The sequence below is a fragment of the Phalacrocorax aristotelis genome, chromosome 3, assembly GCF_949628215.1.
Source record: "Phalacrocorax aristotelis chromosome 3, bGulAri2.1, whole genome shotgun sequence".
NCBI classification, from domain to species: domain Eukaryota; kingdom Metazoa; phylum Chordata; class Aves; order Suliformes; family Phalacrocoracidae; genus Phalacrocorax; species Phalacrocorax aristotelis.
In genome coordinates this window covers 68,708,578-68,731,198 of record NC_134278.1, presented here as the reverse complement: position 1 = coordinate 68,731,198, position 22,621 = coordinate 68,708,578, and the positions used below count along the sequence as shown (strand labels likewise).

General features: G+C 40.1%; 1 protein-coding gene across 15 annotated transcripts in view; it reads left to right on the top strand.

Annotated features, from left to right (window-relative positions):
- The window catches only part of ARID1B (AT-rich interaction domain 1B), a 336,807-nt gene that overhangs the window by 13,248 nt on the left and 300,938 nt on the right, over nt 1-22,621 (top strand). For all 15 annotated transcript variants that reach the window (XM_075087867.1, XM_075087874.1, XM_075087870.1 and 12 more), the window contains exon 2: nt 21,747-21,941. In XM_075087867.1, coding sequence (XP_074943968.1) covers nt 21,747-21,941 — 195 coding nt within the window. The remainder of the gene's footprint in view (nt 1-21,746; nt 21,942-22,621) is intronic.

Sequence of the window (22,621 nt, the reverse complement as noted above, 5' to 3'; positions counted from 1 at the left end):
CCCTCTGACTTGCATTTGCTCCTCTCTGTCCTTCAAGGAATCTGTGCACGTAAGTTCTTGGGGGAAGTGTCTTGACTAAACAACTTCTTATGTAGGCTCTTCTAGTGACTGGAGGTTAGTTCGCATTAAAAAAAACACCAAAAGCTACCAAAAAACCAACCAAGCAAGCCCCTAAATCCTGACAGGACTTGGCAGTGCAGTAGGAGAAATGATGCAAGTAGTTATCTGTGGGTGATGGTGCTGTTTTGTTTTTCAGATTCCTACAATGCTGATGCTCTAAGTAACAGCAGATTTGGAAAAAAGAGGCAAACGAAGGAGACAAAACCAAGCTGGAATGTAAATGTTGACGTGCACAGTTTCTTTACTTTTTACCTGGCATGGCAGCTGTAATTAAAAATCACTTCCTTCTGTATTTGCCCAAAAGATATTTGAAAAGATGTCAGCATGAAAATTGAAGTGTGGTGTTGCTGCTTATGTAGAAAGTATAGAAAAGACAGGAACTGAGGAGAGGAAATACTTTGTGTGTAATTGTCTATATTAAGTAGTGAACGCGATGTACTAGATGAAGTCTGTGCAATCTTATAGTACCTGATATTTAATTTCATAGATTTATTTTCCTTTTAATTCTGCTTGGAAGACTGGGGGTGTACAGAGAAGCAAATAGCCGAGAACGGTTGGTTGTTATTCCACCATATCCTATTTTTTGTGGGGGTGTAGCTTGTTAAGATGGTGAATGAAGCCTGTTTAAAAAGTTGGTTAAGGTTCCATTAGTCTGGGAAAATACCTTAGGAATTCAAAGAAGAAAAAAGGCCAATTTCTCTTGCATGGTAGTCTCCAAATTCTATTGTGTCATCTCTAGGAAGACCTAGATGTTTATTTGCAACGATCTTGTTTCTTAAACAAAAAATAATCTCAGATTTACCTGTAATAGTTACTTGTCTTTTAGGTTTGAAAAAGCTGAGTCTGATTTACCCTGTTTGTTCCTTCTCTATTCTCCTGCTTTTTAACATTTGGTTTAAATTTTTTTCTTTGCTTGGGGTTGATGTCTTTCTTGAAGAGATGAAGGAAGAAAGTAGGTGCTTTTTGTTAAAGGCTGCAGCTGGTCATGTCATCATAACAGAAGGTTCAAATAATTACGTTTTCTGATTTTTACTTTCTTGAAGTCCTTGAACTTGCATATGGTTGTCTGTCTTAAGGAAGTTGTCTCAGCCAGGATGTGAGGAATAGGTAGAAATGTATTTTTTTCTCTCCAGAGTTGGGTTTATATATCCCATCGTAGAACGAAGGAGACAACGAACATGACTTTTTTTCTTCGTTTTATTCCCCAAACATTTGTCTGATGCTGAGCATTCAGTAGCATGTTTTGTCTGTCATTTATTGATTAATGCTTGGGAATAAGCAGGGATTATCTTTTTAAATCGAGTTTACTCTTTAGACATTCATCAGAAGATCCAAGCAGGTATTCCTTAAAAAGGAAGCTTTTTACTTTTCTTGGCTTTTGAGGATCAGGGGCTGAAACAAAGAGCAAATTATCAGGAGAGAGGTTGTAACACATAAATATATGGGGAAAATACGCCTTGAACTAAATGGACATGCACCCTTTGTGTAGATACCAAGCTGGAATTTCTTTGGGGAAAACTGAAAAAAAACCTTGAAAACCAAATTTGTTTATCTTTGCGTATTTCTGTAGCCTTTTGTTAACACTCCTTGGGCATTCTTTTATTGAGTTTTGTGTTGTGAAAAAATCTTGCCTCAAAGGGTGAGTCTAATGGTTGTCTGAAGCTGATCTAAGACTTCACTTCTGCTGAAAAGACCAGTCCCACCCTTTTATCAGCTCCCTGCTGCTCCCCTTGTGTCACAAGGTGAGTCCCATCAGTTGGCTGATTTGTCTGAAAACTAATCCTGCCAAACAAAACCTGTGAATGGTTAGCTTTCAGCCAGATCATTGAGCTGATCTGACTTGCAGCACAGTCTTTCCAGCACAGAGGTAAGGCAAGGGAGAATGTGGCAGAAAGAGTTCAGCAGAGGGTGGGGTCAGGGCAGGACAGCCCCTTTTTGTGGTGGTACTGGCTTGTGTTAGCTTAAACTCATCATGAGACCGTATCTTGAGTGTAAAATTACTCCGCAAATAATGACAGTTATTTAATTTCCCAGTGTTTCTCTGGGGTGGGGAGTCATTGTTGCCTCCTTTAAAAAGGAAAGAAGGTCAGGCAGAGAGTAGAATTTGTTGTGTGGATATCTCCCACCCATCCTCCCCCCCCCCCCCCCCCCCCCCCCCGGTGATAATTGTACAGAATGCACTGATTGTAGTGGCCAAATAAGCCTTCAGTATCTTTGAAATACTAGATTTCAAGGGAGGGGCTCGTCTAACCGTATGTATTGTAGGCATTTATACCTGATCTTTTCATGTGGCTTTTCTTCTCTTTGGTGTAAAGAAATAGTAATTTCTTGGTGTGAATCATCTCATCCTAAAGTAGACATGTAATGCAGGTCTAATGAACCATGCTCCTGAAGTTACATGGTTTTCCCTTTGCCCTAAAAAAGGTCTAAGCTGATAAGCTCAGGTGTTGATGTCAAAGGGCAGGTGTAATTAATTCCTTCCACTATTTATAGAGTTTTCAAATCATACAGGCAAATGACTCCAGACTTCTGTTGGAGTTCTGGACTAACCTTCCTCTCATTATCTTGCTAACCCATTAGAACTAATAGTTTTAATACCTATTTCCTGTTAAGCTTGATAAATTTCTCTTTTGTTGTCCTTTTTTATAATACCTATTCAGAGTTTTTCCTGCTGTTGCGTTTCTTTTGATATGTTAAATTTTTGCGTGTAAGAACTGTCAGTGTTTCTTTTCAAGCATATTTGCAGACACAAGGCATACTGGCAAATTTGAAAATATCAGGATGAATTTCCAGATCAGTTGACCTTAACGCTTAGGTATGCAATTTCTGTACAGAGGTACAAGCTTTTGATTTGGAAATAGGGCAGCAGTTTTGTCATGTAGATGCTGCTTCACAGTCCATTGAAAACTCTTTGCCTGTTACTGGCACTTCAGGTGAGGTGAAGTGGGCACCTCTGGGAAGGAGCTGCTATGGTGGTGGTCCTCACTCAGCACTGGTGCTCCCTGTGGTTCTGCAGCCCTCCTGCTGGTTGCTCTGTTGGGTCTGTCTCTGGGGTGTCGTGCAGCACAGCAAACCTGATGAGCACTTTGGCAGGGGTCTAAGGGGTTGTGCTGGGCATGGGGAGAAAGTAAGGGGTAGCCCAGTCAAGGGATCTGTGCCACCAAGGGAGCTGGTGTCTGGGAGCAAACAAGGCATGTTTGGGGTGCTACAGATGTATTTCAAAATCAAAGTGATGAAACCCGATGCAATCATAGAATGTCCTGAGTTGGAAGGGAACCACAAGGATCATCAAGTCCAACTCTTGTCCCTGCACAGGACAACCCCAAATTCACACCATATCTCTGAGGGTGTTGTCCAAGTGCCTCTTGAATATCATCAGGCTTGGTGCTGTGACTGCCTCCCTGGGGAGCCTGTTCCAGTGCTCCACCACCCTCTGGGTGAAGAACCTTTTCCTAATACCCAACCTAAATCTCCCCTGGCACATCTTCCTGCCATTCCCTTGGGTCCTATCATCGGTCACCAGAGAGAAGAGATCAGGGTCTGCCCCTCCTCCTCCTCCCCTTGTGAGGAAGCTGTAGACCACAATGAGGTCTTCCCTCAGTCTTCTCTTCTCCAGGCTGAACAAACCAAGTGACTTTAGCCACTCCTCATACGGTTTCTCCTCTAAACCCTTCACCAACATCATGGCCCTCCTCTGGACACTCTAGTAGCTTTATAACCTTAATATACTGTGGTGTCCAAAACTGTACACAGCACTCGAGGTGAGGCTGCACCAGTGCAGAGCAGAGCGGGACAATCACCTCCCTCAGCTGGCTGCAGTGCAGTGCTTGATGGACCCGAGGACTTGGCTGACCCTCTTGGCTGCCAGGGCACACTGTTGGCTCATGTTCAACTTGCCGTTGATCAGAACCCCCGGGTCCCTCCCGGCAGAGCTGCTCTCCAGCCTCTCATTCCCCAGTCTGTATGTACATCCAGGGTTGCTGTGCCCCAGGTGCAAAATCCAGCACTTGCCCTTGTTAAACTTCGTATGGGTGGTGATTGCCCAGGTCTTCAGTCTGTCCAGATCCCTCTGCAGGGCCTCTCTGCCCTCGAAAGTGTCAACAGCTCCTCCCAATTTTGTGTCATCGGCAAGCATAATAAATATTCCTCTCAGTCCTGCATCCAAGTAATTTCTGAAGACATTAAAGAGTACTGGCCCTAACATGGATCCCTGCAGAACCCTGCTAGTGACCAGCCACCAGCCCGATGTAAACCCCATTTGCTATGACCCTTTGAGCCCAACCTGTCAGCCAGTTGTTCACCCATTGCATTACGTGTTTATCCAACTCTGTTGGATATTTTGTCTGGGAGGATACTGTGAGAGATTGTATCAGAAGCTTTACTGAAATCCAAAAAGATCACGTTGACTTCCTTCCCTTGGTCAACTAGGTGGGTGACCTTGTCATAGAAAGAAATTAAGTTTGTTAGGCAGGACTTTCCCTTCGTGAACCCGTGCTGGCTGGGACCAATGACTGCATTGTTTTTCAGGTGTTTTTCAGTAACTCCCAGAATAATCTCCATAATTTTGCCGGGCACGGAAGTGAGACTGATGGGCCTGTAGTTACTGGGGTCATCCCTATTGCCCTTCTTGAAGACTGGGACAACATTTGCCAGCTTCCAGTCAACTGGGACCTCTCCAGATTCCCAAGAGCATTGAAAAAACATTGAGGTCTCGCTATGACATCAGCCAGCTTTTTAAGTATCCTTGGATGAATCTCTTGAGGCCCCATCAACTTACAGGGATCCAGCTGGAGCAGCAAGTCCTGCACAAGATAGGGGTTGCTTGGGAGTTTATCATTCCCACAGTCATGGTTCTCTAGCCCATGGCTCTGCAGGTCCCAGAGCCCAGCATTGGTGCATCCCGTAATGTGAAGGGATTAAATTGTTCAGAAGGACAAAAGAAGACACAGGGGTATCTATCCTGCAAAGAGCTCTTTTTGGCAATGAAATTTTATACAAAACGGTTATTGAGGAAAAAACACATTTTGCAAAAGGGATTTACCAATGTGTCCTGCAAAATGGTTACTGTAATCCTTAATTATCTCTAGGGTCACTTAACCTTTCTTAGTAGAGTGTTTAAAATGCCCAAACTGAAGTATTATTGCTATTAATAATTTTGCTGACATCTTTGTGGCAGGGTGTCAGTGCTTTCCGCTTTCTGGAGGCTGGCATAACTAGTATTTCAGTTTGCTCCCTTTTTAAGGGATCTGTCTCACAAACAGGGACAATTTATTTGGCTTAAGCTTGGGTTTCTGAGCTCAGTATCCTATGAAGTTGCTTGTTTTCAAAAGATACTGAAGTGTCTTTTGTAGTTTTATAGTTTGTATATCTTTTATGATTCTCTTTTATACTTTGTAGTTCAACTAGTGGCATGGTTTTTAGATGTACTTTTTCCCCCCAGTGTGTATGAGGGGAGGAGGAGGAAGCATGGCTTCCTCAAGGTTGACTGAAATGTTTTAACTTCTATAGCAAATGAGGTGAGAATGAAATTGTCAGAAGGACAGAGACTAAATTATTGAAGCACTTGACTGTTTAAAGTAGCTGGGGATGTGCTGTAAAAGGTGCGAGTCTAACAGTCAAATGTGTAAACAGCACCTTATTCCTTCCTTGTACCTGATTTCTCACCACTTGCTTTATATGATGAGAGCCTAAATCAGTGTGGGAGATCTCACAGCCGTTCTCAAAGTGTTAGTTTATGATGCCTCCACCAGAAGAATAATCTATTACCATATAGGATAGCAGGGAGAAAAGCATTTGCAAGGAAGATTAATTGAAGTAATTCATCACTTTAAAATGAAGAAGGTTCATCAAACAAAAATAAAAGCTAAGTATTTTATGTGCCTCTATTGGAATTTGATAACCATTTGTTTTGCTAGAAAATGTATGTGGACTGGGCACCTAGTGCTTGTCTACACAAGGAAATTTAACGGTACAACTATGTGCTATAATTATATGCTATAATTATACCAATATAACTCCCTATGGAGACACTCTCATACCAGAATAAGAGTTTTCATGGTTTATCTTATTTTGCTTCCAAAGCACGTAAGCTGAAGTGGGAAAGGGTACTCTTATACTGGAGTAAGTTTCCACACTGAGCTAGTTATATTGGTATAATTATGCATTTTTTCCTTCAGTGTAGACAAGTCCCTAGTGCCTTTTCAGCTTTGAACTTTAGTTAAGAATTTCTTGGTTGTGATAAGTGTCTAAGCATTTTCATAGTATATTTTTATAATGGGACTTGGGTATTTAAACCAATTACTTAGGCCAATTAACAGCTTCCTGGGTTGTGGATAACAATAGGATATAAAAAGGGATCAAAATTCATGTTCCTAGCTGCTTGGATATATCTGCATTATTTTTTTTTCCTCCTCTGTGGTTTTACAAGTACGCAGTGTAAAACGCAACAGGTGGAATAGTCTGTGGCTCTCTAATGAATTCTGTGTTGGACAGTTTTTGTGTCCTATTTCTAATTATTCCTCAAGTTTTGTTGTGCTATGGCTCTAATTGCCTGCACCTCTGTGGATCACAGAAAGAAGCTTCCTTGATGAAGTTGAAAAAAATGCTTCCAAAAATGTGAATTGTTTGGAGAGTTGTTGAAGTTTATTGATCTCCACACAAGACAGTTAGGACCATAATTGACTTGCTAGGCACGAGTTGTACAAGGAAAAACTCAAACTGGATGTAGAGGGAGGGAAGGGTGCAGGTGCTCTTCTGGTAGGTGGTGCAGTCAGAGGATGGTGTTGTGTAGAAGGTATGTTTGGTAGGGGTGGTCTCTTTTGCCTGATTCAGTCAGAAGTGGGTACCTAGATAGAGGTATTTACATGGATGGTGCTTTGGTGTTGGCCATTTTCTCTGGTTCTCCTCTGCCCATATCTCCTTTGCTGCTTAGAATACAGCATGTCTTGTCCTTAACTTCACACTACCCCAAAATAGGAATATGTAAACATTTCTTTACAGTATTATAGCAATTTCTGCAAATACAAACATAAATTCATTAGGAACAGTTTTCCTTATGTCTCTTTTTTTTTTTTACTTCTTACAAAATGACTGGTTTGGAAGCATACCTTTGGTTTTGTCAGCTTTAATTTTCTTTTATGAATATTTCTAGTATGTTTGTACTGTTATAATGTCCGTGTTGTCTCATTGTGCCAGAAATTGACGATTGTGACTTCAAATGAAAGCAAATTGCAGAAACAGAAGTCTTAAAATAGAGATGATGTAATAACCTCCAAATCATAGAAGAGCAAGGCTGGAAGGGACACCAAGAGGTCATTTGATCCATCTCTCTGCTCTGAGGCAGGATAAGACAGACCTAAACCATTCATGACAGATGTTGCTCAGTTCTGTAGTAGTAACAGAGTGAGCAAAAAGGAATTATTTATACATAACGCTTCCCTCTCCCCCCCAAGCTTTGTGCAAGCCGAACTTGGCATAGAATTGTGAGAGAGGCCATGTGGATTCATACAGGATTATTTCAAGTATCTGAATTGTTGCTTCTTGTTTTTTGAAACTTCATGCTTTCTGTCAAAATAGTCTAATGATGTTTGTGTACTTTTGAGTGTAATGCTCATTTCTAATTTTAACAGGTAGTCTGTTGTTCAGGTGTATTTCGTGCTGAAATGATTCTTTTTCTATGTTAGCTTTGTAACCAGTGTCTCATCTTCTTGGGCGCCGAGCAATTTAGTTTGAAAATGTGTAGCATTTCCTTTTCATCCGTGACAGTATTTCTGGTGTACAATCAGTTTCAGTTTTCCTTTTTTTAATTCAATTTCTTTCTCTGTGTGAAAGAGCTGAGCAAAAGAAACCTAGGGGTAGGACTGTAAAGGGAGAAGGGGAAGAATGCATTCAGAAATCATAGCACTTGGCAGAAGAGCTGGGTTTAGCTGAAATGCGAGGTTAGATATGGAGTGAATAATGTGGCTTTAAGAAAAGATCTTTTTTCTTTGAAGAATAAATAGAATGTACGTTTCAGAATTTTACACGTGGTATCTGCAGCTTTTTAATCCTAAATTGAAGTTTGCAAATGAGTGTTGGATGAATAAGATCTTTCTAAATTGAACAATACCTAAAATTGGAATTGCAGATACCCTGTTGCTAAAATGAGCCTTTGGGCTTGTTTGCTCTCTTTTGCCTTTTAGTTATATCAGTTGAGAAACATCTGTCTTTGCTGCTAAATGACCTCTTCTGACTAGGCCAAGTGATTTTGACAGAATGACCTGTCTCCAGACCTCATCAGCTGCAGGAGGAGGCTGCTGTAAGTTGCAACCTTGGAGAAGGGAGGAAGATTAGATGTAAATATACTCAAATTGCTGCTCCCCTCAGAAATACTTTACTCAGAGATACAGGAAAGATTCCCCATACCTGTACTGCTTCGGTGTTCATGAAGGCAGCAATTTCCTTCTCTTTCTTCCCATTTAATCTGATTGTTAATTTTAATTCTATTCTAGATTTGGTAATCTTAGGAAGTTGGGAATACTGTATTTTGGGTTGTACCCAGAGGGGCTCATTAATCCTGAATATCCTGAGTAACAAATAAAGGAGTTTCTTTGAAGTGCTTTTAGGAACGCTGTGTTGGTATTTTCACATGACAGCTGATGTGGGCTCTCTGAAGGAGTGGGAAATAAGAGAGGCATAGAAGTGGAAAGAAGGCAAGGGTTTTCAGACAGACAGAATTTGAAAATAATGTTTTCTGCTGTGGGAGGTGGGAGGAAATTCTAGGAATACGGCATAGTCAGGTTTCCTGTTAAATTATGTTTTCTGGATGAGAAATACTGAAGTAGTGGATCAGCTTTCCTGCTTTTCATATTTCTCAGACCAGATGTGTCACATGTTGATTTTTAATTTAATTTTAAATGGTGTGATATTGAAAGAAAATTATGATCTCTATATTGAAAACACATGCCTCCTTTGTATAGAAACTGAAAGTTCTGGATAGTAGCTGTACTAAAACCACGCACTTAACACTGAACATCCAGGATAATTTGTTGCAGAGGTGTTCGTACCATGATTAATCCTACTTCCCTATTTCTGCTCTTATCCATGTGCATGTGTTACACCATGTGTCTCTTTGCCTGAGATGCTTTAGGATGTTTCATAGTCTGCCAGCATTTTTGGAGGAATTTGTCCCTTTCGGAGTGATTGAGAAAAGAACAGTGAAGGCATAGCAACTTCTGCCTGTTTTGAGCGAGAAGCAGGTGAAGGCACTAGGGTTAAACCAGAATTTGACCTGGTTTAAACCTGGGTCAGAATTTTTTCCTCAGTAAGCCATAGGGAACTTTGTATTAGTATCCAGGTATGTTTTTGGATGTCTGTTCTATAGAGTTCTTCAGAAGTCATTCTCAAATCTCTGCAAATTTTTATTTCTGTTTAAAACCTGTGGATATTATAGCTGATAATATTTTAAAATCAGCAGAGCTTTTAATTTTTTTTGCTGCCATTATTTATTTTGCTTACAAAACATGGGTGTTTAAATACATATATGTTGATCTAAAGAGCAATATTTTTTTTCTTGTAGAAATTAAAGTTTAAAGCTGAACAAATCCTTTAATACTTTGAGTTTTCCACTTGCTATGTGTGTCTCAGTATGGCTGCTACATGTTAAGTAAACTAATAGTTCTGTTTGGAATTACCCTGTCACAGGGTGTTCTCGCCACCACCACCTTTAAACTTAATTGTAACTTAATTTGCAACTCCTGTAATATTTGTCCTTTTAATTCTAAAATCCAGATGAAGCATAATCCCAGGAGTGTTGTTTTGCTGTTGCAATGTAATCTTTTTCAGATGATACATGATTTAGCTGGAAACAAATTAGCAGCTACGCATACCTAAAGAAAGCAATTTAATAAACAAGATTTTTGTAAGACCTAATCAGAATTGTAAAATGATCCTTGGGAATCAGTTACATTATACAAAAGAGCTGGTGTGAATGTAGGCATGTGTGTGAATTCATGGTTTCCAGTGACATTGTTCTCTCTAGTAATACAAGGGCTTCGACCTTCTGTCTACTGTTTCTTCTAATTTACTACTTAACTATTAAATGTTTTCAATCAATAATGAAAATTTCCACTCAAAACTGTAGTTTGTTCTGGTGATTGATTTAAATTAAAAAAGAAAAAGTTAAAGTTGAGTTAAATTTTTATTTTAACTACTGAAAAGTACTGTTCTCTAATGCTTTAAATCACTTGCAGCTGGTGAATTTTTGTTTTGCTCCTTCCCAGAAAGTTAATTCCATGCCTTTGACAATGTCTGTGTTGATGAGGAAGATCATTATACATGCAAAATAATCACAGGCAGGTAGTCACCAAAATTCTGTTGCTCCAGCTCCACAATATGGGTCTCTAGCCCCAGATTCATTATCTGTATCAGTTGACCCTTGGACTGAGCTGATGCTGCTAGTATGTAACTGGGACGGTGGATTTTTTAAAATGTTCAACCAACACACTACAGAGACCGTTACGGAACAATGGTAAAAAAGATGAACTGGTTAGTTTCCAGGTAACTATTAATATTTTGCACTATTTACCGCCTCTACAGGAAACAGTTTTAACATAGAAAATATGCTTTAAGAGAAGCAGTTCCGTGGCAGTTGAAGAAGTGACAGGGCTTCTGTTAGGGCTGAATTTGCCTTCCAGTTATCTGGATCCTAAATATATCCTTTAGGAATTTTGCATATATTGGCTCTAGCTAGGGGCTTTCTCCTGTTTTCTTATTTAATTAAGACCATTTATTACACAATAAAAAAAAATGTTAGGGTTGAAAAGAGAAAACGCTAGATTAATGAGTAAGTTACCTATGAGGCTAGAAACAAATAAATACAGAAAGTCAGTGCTTTACACTTCTTTTTAATGTCCCAGTCTGTTATCACTTGATGAGAGGAGCGTGACTGATTTTTTTCCTTTTTCTGAGCTTCTTTTCTTCCTGGTGTGGTAGAGGAATATAACTCTTAAACTCTTTGGCAACCATTTCTCAGTGTGGCCAGAACTTTCTGAACTTCCCTTAGTTGCAATCTCAAGTTATGGCCTTATGAAAAAGGAAAACAACCAAGTGCTTTTGTTTACCTGGTGGAGTTTCCTATTCTGTTATCCCTTTATGCTTCTTTATCCCAGTATCCTATCTATTTTGTAAGTGGTGTCCATCCGTCTACGTCCCCCTCCCACCCTGATTTTATTCATCGTGAACTCAGAGACCTGCAAAAAGGGAAGAAAACTGCATTAGAGTCTTAATACAAAGCAACTTAGGCTGTGTGCCTGGAAGAGAGTGGCAGGGCACTTTGCAGAAAGGAGTGGAAGGTGATCTTTGGCAGCAGTCAGGGATGAGAGTGAGAGCTGGCAGGTTGGAAGGGAAGAGGGGATGTTTTCTAGAGTATCCGCTGGATTCTAGTGTTATCTGGACTCTGATTTATTCTGGAATTGCATTCTGGTGAGGTCCGTTACAAATGCCAACAGTAGGTATAGTGCAGTTTTTGAAGAGTTGTCATTTGCTTTTTTTGTAATAGTGTATTCTCAGAGCATGGCCTAGAAATTTTAAATATGTTTCATTCAGGAGTACTAGATGAAATCTAGTGCATAAGGTTGAATTTGAGAAGTTGAAGGGCTTATTTTTGGACTTATCTTAGAAATAGGTCATTTTTCTCAAAGGCATTAATACTGTTCCAAGTGATCTAGCAGAAACTTAAGGTGTTTTTTTTGGGGTGGTGTTCTTTTTTAAAAGATGTTTCCAGACATATTTTTCCTTTTGAAGCTAAGTTTCTGAAAGGTTAGAGTTCCTTATTACAACCTATGATGCGATTTCTCCTTTTTAAAACCTTCTAGAGGTTTTTTTTCCGTCCTGTAGTCTCTACCTGTTTCTGACTCCTAGTCCTGTTTTTGGGGAGACTTATGTCAGTTTTTACCAACAAGTCTTCCCGTCTTGTTCCTTGTTAAGAGTGCATATAATACTTGTTATTATGAGAGTGAAAACCCAGTCACAGAAAGGTGAAGTGTTGTGCCCATGTTTGCATAGCAGGTCAGCTGCTGAGCCAGGAATAGAAGCCCTGTCTTATGACTCAGTGCCCTAACCGCTGGCCTGTGCCGTCTCTCTGGAGTACTGGTCTCTTCCAAGAATGTAGTAGCGATGGGTATACAAGTAGCCTCAGCAAGCATAAGAGCTTTGCTTCCAACTCTGGCAGGGCTTTGAGGCTTATACACAGCTTAAAATCCTGGGGGAGGAAAAAGAGATTTCTAAAGGAGCTCCTAGATAAGTTCCGTAAAGTTATGGTTTGCTTTGCTCTGTTTAAAAACAAAAAAAATCTAGTTGAAAATAGCTCTCCAGGAGGTTGTGGATGTGAGAAGAAAAGTTCTGCGTGTTTGAAAGTCAAACTCTGCTCTACAAATAACCTTATGAGTGGCCTGTGATTAAATCTTTTGTATATTCAACAACAAACTCATTTTATGCAACCGCAACTATGATAAAATTAAATTAAATGGACCTGCCTCTAAGAAAAGAGACTGAATAGCTGAGTAGCACATTATTCAATGAAAGGAAAACGGGGAGGCTGACTGAAATGGCTGGGAAATGGTTTTAACATTCTATCGGGCTAAAGAGCAATTCTGTGAAATCACTGTATTTGTTTCCCCCCTGCCTCCCCGCCCTCAATTTTTAAATAGCAGTGCTCTTCATACTGTCAGAATTCAGTGTTGTGACACCCCTACTCAAAAGTTATGACAGCAGTATAATGACAGCTACTGCCTCTTGAGAATCAATCAGGCAATTAATTTTGTAAATGAAATGCTGATTATACAAAGCTTCACATGAGAGGCCCAGTGATTAAAATCAATTTAACAAATTGTTTCAGGTGGGACTTGATTAATAATTTGCCATAAATGCTGAGGATATATGACCAGCATACCTTTTTGTGTGTGTGTGTTAATATAGAACTATATATAACGCTTGGAGTGGAAAAAATCTGCAGCTAACTGTATGTACTTCTGGCCTGTGACCTAGTTGTGATTGGTTATGCCTTTTTGTGGGTACACTGTTCTCCCCAGTGTCCATAATGTCACGTCTTCAGCTACTGCTCTCTCCAGCAATTAAATACATCTAAGCTTTAATTTTATTTTTGCTAATAAAGCCAAGTAACTGAGAAAGTGTATTCCAGTTTGCTTGAATATTTATTAGGTTTAGGAAGATTTTTCTTTATTAATTTTAAAAATATGAAGTGAATGTGGGATTTCTTTCATTTATTCCCCCCACCTTGTCACTTACTGGTTTTTAGGAATTTGTGCATTTTCCCCTCCTACCCCAGTACTTCTCTGCAGGGAGTCTTCCTGCGGAGCTCCCCTCGTTCCATTCGAGGCTGCTTTCTGCCACTTGCCTGACGGACACTATTTTTAGTATATCCTTTTCTGTCCATCTAACTCTGTGTTTGTGTAAGAGCCGTACAAAGTAGGTAAGGGAATTTTTTTTGAGTTCCAGATGGCAGCCATGCACAGTGAGCAAAGGTGTTTACTTGTCTAGGAAGATGAGAACCTTGTTGCCAGACAGAATAGAATTAACTGGTATTCTGGGTGGGGCTTTTTTAACTTACAGTTTTCTGGGTTTATGAATGGATTTTCTCTTCCTTGTTGAGCCATAGCATTGACTACTGAGGAGGCCTTAGGGCTGTGAGACATCTGCTGGTGAACCTAGCCTGATAACTTTAAGTTACTATTTTCCCCTTGCTCTCTGCCTTGCTGTCCTGCTGTGGGTTGCTATTTTGGTAGCAGAAATGGCAGACTTAGAACTGCCCAGGTCTCACACGCTTCAGTGTCCAAGCTGTCCTATTGGTGCAAAACCACCCTACGCTGATGGGTTTAATTCAGATGCTGGACTGTGGACCGAAGTAGCTAAAGTATGGGCATGATCTGGCAGCAAGTAGGAAAAGCAGCTGGAATCGATGACATATTGTATGGTTGCAGACAGGTTTGCTAGAAGACATCTGTAAGAACCCCTAGATCGTGCTGCACTAGAAATTACTGCGAACTTGCTGGGGAGCACTTTTGCTAGAAGACTAGAGAATCTGCATGCCTAAGGGGAGGTATCTTCTCTGTACAGAGCATCCAAGTTGGAGAAAACAAAAATGAAGACAGGAAGATAATTCCCAAGTCCTCCTGGAAGAAGTTTGGAATTAGGAAAGTAGGTTACAGAAGAATGCTGAGGGTTCAAGCGTGGTGGGGATGGATGACGCCTTCAGTTGACTTCAGAGCAGTCAGGGTATTAACTATATGTCTGTAGTCAGCAGTGACAAAGGCGATCTGAAGGGCAACAGTTCTGAGCTGTATAGCTGTGTGAACTTGTCAGAGACATAGAATTACTTTGGCCATCAGGTGTGATAAATGGGTGTAATTGCTTTTTGATGTTGTCTTAACCTTTGCGTGCACTCATAGTGGCAAGTTGAAGAAGTTAGTTGTGTAGTTTGTTAAAAACAGGTTACTTTTCTTTGCTGTGTTTATTGTGATTTGTTCTTTCAGTAGTCACTTAGGTTTATCTATCTACAAAATAATAACTACAGAGTGGCTGAATCACTGACCTTCCATTTTTCAGGTAATGTGAAAGAGGACCCAGAAAACTGGAAAACAGGCATATAAATGTCCTTCTCTCCCAACGAGACACTTGCTCTTATAATTATTTGTATATCATCTAGTGGAGAATTAGTTGATATTTGGAGAGGCATAGCTTTGACTTTCTCCCCTTTCCCTTGTTAATTACGTACTTTCTGTTTTGAGTGGGAAATAATCTGTTCTGAGTGGGAAATGTCTTCTTGCAGCTGAAATCAGACAGTATGCAGAGTCTTTAAGACAAGGAAAATTGATATTGTTGTTAAATCTCTGCTAGTATATGCTTCATCATTCACTGGATTTTCCTTTCTCATAGGCTTATGTTGAACGTGACTCTGTTTTTGCTTATTTCTTGTTGTAGTTGTGCCACTGACTTAAAGTTTTAGTAAAGCAGAGAGTAGACTTCTTATTTCAAAATAAAAAGGAAGCATGTTTGCTGGTCAGCTCTCAGATTTTAATATTTCAGATTTTAATGCCATACATTAATACTTTTTTAATAGTTGCTTGCATCTTTCTTAAATGGATGTTTAAAAGCACATGTAATGAGAACTATGTTTTGATACGCTTTTGTCGTGTAAAAATGTTGGCTGAGGAGTCCTTGGACATGTTCATACAAATGATGGCATTATCTAGGAATGGATTATCTTTTCCCTGGTTTCGTCCTCATGCCAGCTGTGTCATTGTCTTGTAGTGAATACTTGTGATTATCTCTAGTGATAAATTTGTAACTTGGTGCCTGACCTAGAGCTGAGAGCTCCATGCCCATCTTTCTTGGAATGTCAGTAGCTGATTGTCAGCTGTCTTCATTATGAGGTTTCAAGGCTTTGGTATTAATAAAGAGGCTTTTTTTTGTTGTTGTTGTTAATATGGAGACAGAAGCTTTGGCTGCAGATCAATGAATAAACAAAGAGTTATTGTTTTCAGTAGCTCTAGGAGTTTAAGGGCAAGCCTACTTGAGAGTGTTGAGTTCATGTTGTGTTGTTATAGGCGCAAATGAGGTAGCATTAGTTGTTTGGATGCGCTGTGGCTTATAGTCCCTTTAAATTGCAGTATTTGCTGTTGTCAGCCAAACCAATGCTTCTTTCAAATTTTTTTTTGTTTAAACAAACAAAAAAGCACACTTTCACTTGAAGAGTAGTAATATCTCATGTGAATACTCTTGTAGTGAATTGCTCTGTCTGCCTTGTAGAAGAGCTCTATCGTCACATCTGAATCCCACTGTGACCTTTATAAAGTGTCTCCCGCTCCTCCCTGACTTAAGACTTCAGTGGTGAGGTTCTTTCTGGCATCTTTAAAGGACTAAGTTATGTTTTGGGATTGTGACCAGTGCTGTTCATGTTCATACATGTCTTTCAAATAACGATTTTGGTATTAGAAGTGAATCATACACTGATAACTTAATAGTGTATATCTAATGCATGTGTAACAGCAGTCATGTCCCAAAAGGAAGAGCTGATACGTCTTGGTCAGACTGCTGCTTAAGTTGTTCTAGTGTGCACCCTGGCTCAGATCTGACTGGAGACGAGGCACCTGGGAAGACACTGGTTAAATGGTGAGAGAAAATGGTAGTGTGTTTTTAATTCTCACTTTAGAAAGATAAAATTGGATGTCCAGGTACTTCATGGTGAGGTGATTTATTTGATGGTTTTGGCTAGGAGGAGTGCAGAAGTGGTGGTGATACTGAGTTTACAGGTGGGTGCAGAATATGAATTCTTCCGCTTTGGCTTATAGCAGGGATGCTGAGTTTATGCGTTCTTCTACACAAAACATCGGAGAAAGGAGCAGATAACAGGAAAAGGTTGTCAGTTACTATTTGTAGGCAGTGGAGGCTTTTCTGTGTCCTACCTTAATGGTTGGACTGTCAATCTAAAGACTGGGAATGAAACCTTGGCTCTGTTGAAATCATTAGCAAACCTTCCGTTGGGTGTTCTAATGCACTCACAAGGTGCATAATAGGCAAGGACTCTTATGAAATGCTCTGTCCTTACAAAGCCTGATAGTACCTGTGCAAATGAATCTGATACTGACACAAGATAGGCACTATAATAAAGGGATAATAATAATAATAGTACTGTGGACTGAAGCAAAGAACAAGACTGATGTATTTTGAGGAACTGCAGATCTATGCAAAGTTTAAATGAAATGCAGCAAGTTGATGAGGATGTGCAGAATCGGAAGCAAAAGGCCGAATCCATTCAGGCTTGCCTGGCAGAACATGGCAGTAAAAATAGCATGAGCAAACACTAGCTAAATTGATAAAAAGGTAATGTGTGTTTTGGGAGTAAAATAGCACTAGAGAAAAATTGGACCCTTCTGTAAAGGAAGGTGGAGGAAATAAATGGATAATGATGACTGCAATGAAACTAAAATAAAACTAAAAAAAGTAATTAAAACTTTGTAGTGTACAGCATGTAGTAGAATTAAGTAAAGGCATGGAAGATGCCATCATCTATTCATGGTCATTCGTGCCCACCAGGTTTTATAGAATGTGATGCAGTTACAGCAATGCTGTCCTTTTCAATAAGTGTTAGGGAGCAGGTGTGGAGGGATTGGTTGATGATCTCTACAACCTGAAGAGGTTGATGCTTGTCATAATCATCCTGTCACCCAAAACTTGTCTTTGAAAACTGTTGGAGCCAATGTGAAAGAAAATACTTGAACTTAATAAATGTTAAAGGAACCTTCAGATAAGATTATAATACATATTTCTTAACTAACAACTCTTTCTAAATAACTTTTCAGAATGTTGTGGATGAAAGAAACTCTTGCTATAAAAATTACAACTTCAAAAGAATGCTAAAGCTGAAAACTGCATGTGTTAAAGTTGGAAAAAGTTATAATTAAATTTCTACCTCCACTGTATGGGACATACAGTCCTGGGTGAGCAGCTGTTTTTTCTTTTTGGTAGGTGTATGGCTCCAGGTCTTTCTTATCATACGCTGTTCTGAAGACAAAATTTGTTCTTACATTGGAGAGTTTTCTGTGGTATTGATCATGCTCATATTACATTCTAACATCACCTCTCTGGTGGAGAGATGATGATTTTTTTTTTCATTTTTACAGTTGGGAAACTGAGGCATTGCTGTAGCAAGTTTGAGTGGCCTGTTTATGATGGCTCTAGGTTAAATTTTCTGGAACATACAGCTTCTGAAAACAACTTGAAAGCACATCCCTCATAAAATTCAAAAGTCATTGTGGTGGCAGCATTTTCTGTGGTTTAAATGCCATGATTTCAATCAGGCAATGAGGGATGCAATAAATAGGTAGATTTTGAAAATCTTTTGTTTTAATGAAAAACTGTGGCAGATGCAGGGGTAGACTCCAGGTCTGCCGGAGCAGCACACAGCTGTCTTAATGGTAAGACCGTCTTCTTCATTCACTACCCATAAGCTAAGTGAAGCATTTGGTCCTGTAGCACAGAACAGCCCCATCGCTGCTCTGCTGTCAATTGATCCCTAGAGCAGGCACATCTGCTGCCTGTGAGGACAGAAGTGTGACTGTGTATTTAAAGAGTTGATACAGTTATATCTGTGAGGGAGGAGTGTTTAATGTTGCAAGGGCAAACATCATTCCAACAGCTCTTCTGGAGTGGTAATGTTTCTTAAACCTGTGGAAGAGCTAGCTATTTGGTTTTGTTTTGCCTTGCAGAAATGTGTTGACAGCTACTGAGTCACTGGTAGACGTCTAGACCTTTAGCTGCACTGCACAGATGATTGGGATCTAATCTGAAGGGAGCGAGGAATAGCAGTGGTGAGTTGCCACCCTCTATAGAGACTGGCCAGTGCAGTGCATGGGACAAGATGTACTTCGTCATCGGGGTCTGTCTTCTCCAGTCCTAAAGATGTTCAGAGTTCTCTTCTGTACTTTGTTCTTTCCCCGAGCGGAAGGGGAAAAAGAGGGAGAAGGGAACAAACAGCACTGACAGCTACTGGTTGTCCCAACAATTTGCCGGGGGATATATACCACTCTTTTGGTCTGGCCCTCTCATATTCAGTAACTCCAGCCCTCAATCCTGATGCCTCAATTGCAGTGTCCACAGTAAACTCTGAGTACGCCCAGGTCCCTTGTTGCCCATACCCTGTGACCGCAGCCCCCTCGGTTTCAGCGTTGTGTGGGTCACCTACAAACTGGGGTTACAGCAGTATCTTGGGGTCTTTATCCCTCCACCTTTCTGAAGTGGAGGGTGTCATGTGAGGGAGAGAGGAGCAGCTCTCCTGGAGAGGACAAGGAGAAGCGAAGAAACAGCAGGCTGGTGAGAAGAAGGGAAGGAAGGATGAAGTGGCAGTGAGGCTTGCTCTCCTAATGCACACACGCACACAAAAAACCTCCACTGCTTGGAGGTCACTAGTCCAGAGGAGAGAGAGACTTTTTGGCCTGTATCCATGTCACCTCCTGACCTTGTTTCCTCCCCTTCCCTTCAACTCTTCCTGCCTCACTTATGTCTTCACTGCTTTTTTTAAGCCATCGTCCCTCTCTCTTTGTCTGGTAAATTCGAGGCTGCCTCTGTACACCTTGTAACCCCTCTGATGAAGTCTCGCTGTGCCACTCGCGCGCTCCCGTTTCTTCCTCCCATGCTCCTTACGGCCTGGTGACATTCAGGTGCTCTCTTTCGACAGGGGCGCGCACCTCACCTTTCCTGAACGTCCAATGTCACCCTGGCAAATTAAAATTCTCTGCCCCAAAGCATGGTATTCAAGAGGTATTTTAAAGTGTTTTATGTAAGAACGTAAACGATGTATTTTTCTGTGACCTCATTCTAAGACATAGCTGAACTGTTTCTGTTGAATTTTCCAGAGAATTTCAGCCTCAGGCATACATATGGCCTGGAAAATTTCAGCCTAAATGTTTGAAGTTTGGCAAAGTTTCTATGCACCTGAAAGTAGTCTTCATAATGGAACGTGTCAGACTGTTTTAGTTGTGTAGCTATCTGCATTGTTTATAATTATATTTAAGTATTGGATGCAGATCAGAAAATACTATACTCAAAATTAATTATCATTGAATTTGAGTAAATGTTGTTATTGGAGTTGAGACCTGGAAATAATACCCTGAAACAGAAGATGGTGGCAATGAACAGTGCTGTTGGGCTTCATGAGAATCTTGTGAAGGAAACGCAAGACTTGCTTTGAACAAGGATTTATATTTGAGAAGATGAATGACAGGTGAAGCACAGAATGAACATTAAAGCGCAGAAGTAAACACAGATAAAGGATCTTGGTCTATAGGAAGAAATTTAAGTTGTCCCCTGGGACCTTGTAAGACATAATCTATAGTTCATCTGCCGGACCTTGGTGTTTGTGTTGTTTTTAGTTAAAAGTGTGTTGAGAGTGCATGATGGCCTAAAAAAAAAATTAAAATATGTGAGTGTTGTTATGGGTCAGGTGGCTTGAAGTGGTTGGGAAACCATTGATTTTGAAAAGTATGAAATATAAATAGTAGATTACCCAGGGACATTTAGTGGTGAAAAATAGAAACTTCTAATCTGGCCACAAAGAAGCCAAATAATAAAGGGAAAATGGCTGAGTAATACTCATCCAAAATTAGAAGTGAATGTGCAATTCGCTATGGTGGCAGAAAAGGGCAGTCCTCTTCTGAAGTGAATGGAGGTGTCGTGTGAGGAGGAGGAGGTTAACATTTCCACCCCATCAGGTGTGCTGTGTCCACGTTTGGAAAAAAGTGGGAAAGTTTGAGTTTTTTACTTGCAGGAAGGAAAGAATAATAACAACATATTAGTTCATTAAGCACTGACTACTTTGGAGAGCACATACTTTGTGTGTGTGTGTGTGGGGGGGGAATGCCATAATGTGTTAAGTAGTACAAACAAACGAGAAGAAACAGGGATGGGAGGGGGAAATGTAATTTATTGTCATAATAACTATTACATCAGAATATAATAGCCAAAAAGGACTTGTAGAAGCTGTGTTACATAGGAAGCTTTAAAATGAAACTGGTCAACAGTACACTGTAGGAAAACATGTACAAAATGTGCTACGAGCAGGAATGCTGCTCCTGGCGGGAGGGTGGGCTGGCAGGGTGAATTAATAGGTCTTTTTCCCTGGGGAGGAGTATGGGGGAAATATCTCTCTTTCATGAGGATGAGATTGTGATAGGCTTTTCAAAAGCTTCTCCCCCCCCCCCCCCCTTCTGTGAATATAACCAGCAGTCAGGAATTAAAAAAATGGATGTCATATTAACAATACAGTGCTGTGCTTGACAAAATATGCTATTTTTTCTGGTTCAGTTAGTTCTCAGTAATAAAACATGAGAGTAATACCACACAATGGTTGACACCCATCCTGAAACTGTTACGGTGCTTGGTAAGTGCTGCCAAAAAGTCTAAAAATAAAGCTTCCCTCCCTTGCCTCCCCTCCCCCTCCATCAGTGATTGCAGTTTGGATTTTCTAAGGTCTATTAAGGAGGCAAATAAACTTCCATGTAAAATGTGGGTTATGAGTTGCCTTTTGAACTGGAAACCTATTAATGCACACAATAGTAATATGGAAATGGTGAAACACAGCGTTCTGTATGCGTTGCACTTCTTGGAAACTTTATTTTCTTTCTGCTTTCCCTTTTTTCGAGGTGAGAAAACAGGTATTTTTCTCAAGGTTAAATGGCGTGTCCACTACTTATGTCTCTCGATAGACACAGTTTTATTTCTGTTTAAACATTAAGTCTGTGACACTAATCAGTTTAAGCATTGTACTTAATAATTTCTTAAGCCGAAACTTATTGGGCAGATTTTCCTACTTTTTCTGTAGGTAAGAGCCAACCTTAAGTTTGACTGCAATTTTTTTTTTTTAACTGCAATGGAAGTTCCCAACTCACCATTCAAAAACTCATAAAATTAATGAGAACCAGAGTATGGTACTTTGCCTGTTTGTATGTCAAGTCAATATTTGATGTATAAAGCATTGAGAAAATGTGTATAGTTTGCCTGTGGTAAGCAAGACTATTCTGACCTTTTTTTCTTCCCATATTTTAAAGTATTTCTTTGCTTGTGTTTAACAACAGGGCAGTCCAATGGATCCAATGGTCATGAAGAGACCTCAGTTGTACGGCATGGGCAATAACCCTCACTCTCAGACGCAGCAGAGCAGCCCCTACCCCGGGCAGTCTTATGGCCCTCCTGGCCCTCAGCGCTATCCCGTGGGAATGCAGGGCCGAGCCCCGGCAGCCATGGGAGGAATGCAGTATCCACAGCAACAGGTTTGTGGAGGATTTTTCTGTGTTGCTTTGGTTTCCCTCCTCTCCTTCTCTTCCCTTCTGACACTGTGGTAATACAGAGGGTGAAAAGAAAAAAAAACAAATTCAGAAATAAGTATTTTTTGTGCAGAAGGAGGGTGAAAGACTGTTTTAAAAGTAAATAGATTATGCTGAGTGTGAATGTTTTCTGAAACCCCATACAGTCAGAAAAAAAGTTTACTTTGTTGCTGGTATCTTTTTGGAGAGAAGTATGTCAAATGCCATCAGTTTTCTTTATCTTCCAGTTGACATCACTTAGCCTTGTCTATTTTTTTGGTTGGTTTCTTTTTTTTAATTCTCTTTCTGGCTTAGATAAATTTAAATGTAAGACGCAAACCTAGAGCTGACATCGGTGCAGCAAGACTAGTGTTGTCCAGTGTGTACAAAAGTGTTACATATTTACATCTGCTGTTTGTTGTTGTGGGTTGGGTTTTTTTTCCTCCTTTTGGTAGGAGCCCGTAGCTTTTTCCTGTTTTTCTCCCTTTACCAACTCTTTAAGCCAGGATATTTTTTTTTATTATTATTCTTATGTTAGAGGACATAGAAATGTGAGAATCTCCTTTTATCTACTTGGATTTCACTGTTGCTGGTGATCTCTTCTGCCTTTTTCCTACCCTTTTAAAGAAGGTTAGTTCCAGTGTTCA